The sequence below is a fragment of the Adelges cooleyi genome, unplaced genomic scaffold (genome assembly GCF_023614345.1).
Source record: "Adelges cooleyi isolate 19-005CV unplaced genomic scaffold, UGA_ACOO_1.1 ACOO_flye_CR_arks_rails_tigmint_CR_PRNA_114, whole genome shotgun sequence".
NCBI lineage: Eukaryota > Metazoa > Arthropoda > Insecta > Hemiptera > Adelgidae > Adelges > Adelges cooleyi.
The window spans coordinates 3,101-8,153 of record NW_026095767.1 but is presented as its reverse complement, the minus strand read 5'-3'; the positions used below and the strand labels follow the sequence as shown (position 1 = coordinate 8,153).

Here is a 5,053-nt window from a genome sequence, read left to right as displayed (position 1 = left end):
CCTCGCAATGGACGCTATATTGTAGGTAATGGTAACCAGTGTGGCTCTAGCTAAATCTTCTGGAGAAACCGCTGCCTGTTTCTCTTTGGAGTTCATATGACCAAAACTTTAAAATAATAATAACGACCACATCTAACACCACGGTATAAAAAATATTAAAAAAACCGTAACACACCTGCTTGCGACCACTTCTCCGGATAGTCCGAATCGACTGTAACTTCCGCCATAAATGTCTCGCACTAGTTTGTCGACTTTTGTGTTGTCTCCGTTGGCGGCTAGATCGATCGCCTCATCAAAAGTATTGCATTCGGTCAGCAAACTGCACAAGCCCAAAAACGTACCGCCTCCTATACTGCGATGAACACATCAACATTGTTGAACTGTAGCAGAATTGTTATAATTGCAACACATGTAACATCGTTTTAATTATTACCTGGTGCCCGTTATTCTTTTGAAATCGTTTGGTCCGTATACTGCGAGCACGCTGACGCCGGACCCTATGTTTACGACCTTCGAGCAATAAAAGAAATCATTAATATAAGTATACATTTTTTCTAACGTTATTGTATCACTGTTGATGATCACTTACGATGAAAGGGTATTTTTTGTACGGAAATGTGTACTTTTGTGTCGAACATTGTTCGTCTTCGGTGCATTGAGACCAAAAGTAGCATTCGTTATTGTTCGACGCTACGGTGAACAACATTCCTTGGATCAAGCTGTCCAATTCATCACATTTGCACAATTTCAAATTCAACACCTATAGAACATTATTTCGTTTTTTTATCATTTTCAACGTTAAAAATATTTTCAATTAATTATACAAATAGTTAAATCGATTGTTACTCATTTTTATAAATATCACAGCAACAGTACAGGTCACACTGTTAGCAAAGGGAAGCAATAAGGGTACAGTACATCTAAATTATACACTCATAATTAAAAAAAAAAGTACATAGTATATTATAATAAAACAAAAGTCTAGATTAAGTTAAGATTAGTAGTGTTCTTAGAAACAAATGTATATTAATTTAACGAGTTATCAACGCCCAACGAGTAGCTGTTTATCAACAAGGAAGTAATAATTTAATTTTTATAGTCTACCCAATTATATAGGCCGTATTTTCTAGATACAAAAGAGCAATGTTAACGATAAAAGAAATCCCTATAAATGAGCCCTTAAAAAGTTAAGTGGTGCAAGTGAGATTTTTTAAAATTGTATTTTATGATGTAAATCAATATTCGAGCAAGTATCTGTCAAATGCACAAATCACGTAAGCTATATTATTCAGATAGTGAGCACCACTTTTAAAAAACACGTTCGACGATTTTTAATTTTCTTTCATAATAATAACTAGTAATAATAGTAACAATTGCCCACATAGCATACTGATTGAACGAAAAACACCACTTTGGATTTTGACGGGCTCAAATTACAACTATTACTGTGCTATGGAACTATGTGAAAAAACGACAGTAAACAGAAATTGTGATGACAATTTCAGATGAATTTCCAAAATTTGTTTCGTTGTATCGACAGTACCTACTTGCAAAAGTACTCTTCAGAGTTTTTGAAAATGTTTGAATTAAGTATTTAGACATTTTCTCCCTCCCCCACCCGGTTATTGTATGCAGCATTCGTTTACCTTTTTGAAATGTTCCTCAAACTTGTACGCTCCACCGCCAGTCGCGCATACCGTAGACACACTGGCCGCCATGCCTTTCTTTTTGGCTAGTTCAAGGAAATTGCTCATTTCGCAAGTGGGGAATCTGATGAAATGTAACGTTCCTATCCTGTCACATATTTTTACATTGTCCAACTGAAAACGAAACCAATTTCGCAACTTAACTACAAGCAAATAGGGTATTTTCATTTGGAAATATTGTTACCGTGTAACAGGCTAGTGTAGGTGGAAATTATACACGGGGAGCAGAATAACAATGAGAATTGGCGCAAACCTGTAAATGCGTGTCTCTGTGACCGGATTTTCCGTAAGCTGTATTTTTTGTCAAGTATTTCGTGACGTTCGATAAAAGTTGAGCTTCGTCTTCAGTATTTTCCACAACGTTGTCTTTTGGCTCGAAAAATACTAATTTCGAAAGTGTTCCTCCTATATCCATGCCAAACCACGGCATAGCTGAACAGCAAACAAAAAAAAGTTAAGAGTGATTACACTTCATGCAGATACATCAATACATGTATATGTCCTGATAATTATATGATTTTTTTCGATCTATATTCTCCTTGCGATTTATGATAGTATAGTCTTAATTATATGTTCTGGCCAAACGGTTTTTAGTAGTTTTGTAATATCTAGCCTTAATCAATTTACTGGCAACATTTATCAATATTTAACATTTCTCATAAATCATACTCTGTGGTTCACTATTAATTAAGTACCTACCTAACAAATTAAATTAGAGAGATGTTTGAAGTTTACGAAAAGTAAAATTTCTAAAATGTTCAATACAAATACTTGTTTATTGAAACTACGATTATTTTAAAATTAAGTGATGTATAAGTCGTTTGTAAATTGAAATTGTACACTTATATATACTAGTAAATGAAATGTTATCTTATATAATCGTAGTTTTTAAAATAACCTTATCTTTATTGACGTTTTATTGGTTTGACAGCTTATACGAGCATTCATATTTTAATAGTGGATTTTAACTATTTTATCCCCTAGACTCCCCTCTAGTTTTATAATATGATTAAAGTACACATTCGGGACTAAAATATACCGTGAAGTTTAGCTGCACATACTTGCCCCATTCCTCATAAAACGTGTTAGAACTCAACGGCGCGATGCACATTAACTACAAATAAACCATCAGGTAATTTTTATTATTAAATCTTTTTAAAAATAAATGATAATAGATGTATTTTTTTTTTAGCTTCGATGCAAAGCGAGGAGGTATTGGTTTTACTCTGATGTGGGCTTTTTTTTTATCTGTATACACTGTAACGTTTTTAATACTGGACCAATTTCTTCGAATAGCAACTCTATAAATCGCAAATTTTGTCTAGTTGGTACTTGGGGGGGGGGGGGGGGTAAAAGTTGAAAAAGTTTACTTCTTCACAGACGAAATTTGGAAAAACCAAAAGAAAACCGTACGAGTTTTTAAGTTAGAACTTTTACTAGCTATAATTTCGAGAAAAAGAGTCGGATCGAGTTGAAATTTTTAAGGAATAGTTATTTGGTATGCCCGCACAAGTCAGTTGTGTCAAATTTAAACTATACCCATTTCCCAATCCCCTAGGGAGGGGGGTACAAGTTTTTTTCGGGGTTTTTTAGCTGTAATTTTAAGACCTTTGGGTTGAAAATTTGCCAGTTGTTGGAACTCATATGTATCCGTAACATATTAAACGGAAAAAAACTCGGCACTACAGTTTTTTTTAATTGCCGGAAAACTGTTTTCGCAGATTTCGTATGTTTTAACAAAAACACACAAAAATATTTAAAAAAAATTGATCAAATCATTTAAACAATTTAATGTATATCTATGCAGAATGATACTATTAAGTTTTTTGCTCAAGTACCACTTTTGACTTTAAGTTTACACAAATTCAATTTTTTTTTTTTAAGTACAAACGCGGTGTACCAGATGTGAAAAACGAAAATTATAGAGTTAACTTTTGTTCTGTTGGCATTATCGTGTGTACGAACGCCATGTTGTTGCGCGGTCTTATTCAAATATTATTTCTAAATCTCGTCTACAAAAAACGCTAGTTTTATTCTGGTTGTAACTTGTACTTCGGAGTAAAGCTTTTATTACGTAGTTTGATGTTTACTTTATCATTTTTATTATATATTAAAAAACAATTTTTCAACATAATATAATTAAATAAATAATAAATAAAATTAATAATATAATTAGCTGAATATGGATTTAGTTAAGTCACAGTTGATATAAAGTCGTTTAGAACAAAACTCTACTTTTTTCGGATTGACTGAATGTAATTTCAGTAACTCTAAAATGGCAGTCATTTCGTGAGAAATGATAAAACGAGCTGTTCATACCATAGTTGTTCGAATTATCAATTTGCCAGACCAAATTATCTTTGATCGTGACCATATTGTAAATTAGGTGTGTAGTTATTATGACATTTATAAGGTGATAATTGTTAAAGTCAAATGACGTTACACATCAAATCACCAAAAGATTCCACCAAAAATGGCATAAAATATATGGAAAGACACTCCACCCAGTAATTAAAGTAATTAATTAAAAATGTAAGTTTTACATTTTTTAATAATTAGTTAGTTCATAAAAAAGTAATTTGTAATTGAATATTAATTACCAACTATTAAATAAATTTAGATATAGCTCACCACTGGATATATTTCTCGAACTGAAATAATCTATTACACTGAATACTCGATTAAAAAGAGGTTCATAAATATGTTTACCGCTTTGTTCTCGTGTGTAATCTTGCCAACTTTTTCAATCTCCAATTTTAGTAATTGTTCACAAGTATAAGATTTTTTTTTTTAAACGTATTTTATCGGAATGTTATGTTATCCGAAAGTTTTGACGAGTGTCAAATAATAATAGTTAGGTCAAAAAAATGAAAAAAATATATATGTTCGTGTACTAAGTGTTTTTTTATATCATATCTAACATTTTTGACAAAGTCGAACAGTAAAAGATATTAAAACAACAACCAAAAAATGGCTTTCAAACGTATCACTGACTAGAAGACAGGACATAATACTTACAAGAACCCGAATTGGACACAGCCACCTTACCCACGCACACCTACTCAACCATGAACCTCAGCCAATATGTTCTACCTGCAATAAACCAATCTCCATGAAAACACATCATTACAGAATGCAACAACTACAAAAACGAACGTCACATACTCAACCAGCCAAACAACATTCAAAACGCACTAAAAGAAAACAACGAAGAAAACATTCTAAAATTTATTAAAATTAATTAACTTATGTAATAAACTGTAAAATTCAATATTGTACTAAAAAATGTAAATGTAAATGTAAACTAAAGGCTAATGACCTAGTAGTCGAAGCCATATTTAAATAAA

At 32.1% G+C, this 5,053-nt stretch overlaps 1 protein-coding gene across 1 annotated transcript; it reads right to left on the bottom strand.

Moving 5' to 3' along the window:
* Window positions 1-6: 6 nt before the first annotated feature.
* Window positions 7-2,136, bottom strand: LOC126847648 (pantothenate kinase 1-like; the record flags this gene model as incomplete). The annotated part of the gene is made up of 6 exons (XM_050588032.1): window positions 1,960-2,136; window positions 1,647-1,820; window positions 590-760; window positions 434-510; window positions 176-352; window positions 7-106 (listed from the first exon to the last, which is right to left on the bottom strand). Coding segments are annotated over exons 1-6 (876 nt in total), but the record flags the coding sequence as incomplete, so codon positions are not given.
* Between the last annotated feature and the right edge of the window lie 2,917 nt (window positions 2,137-5,053).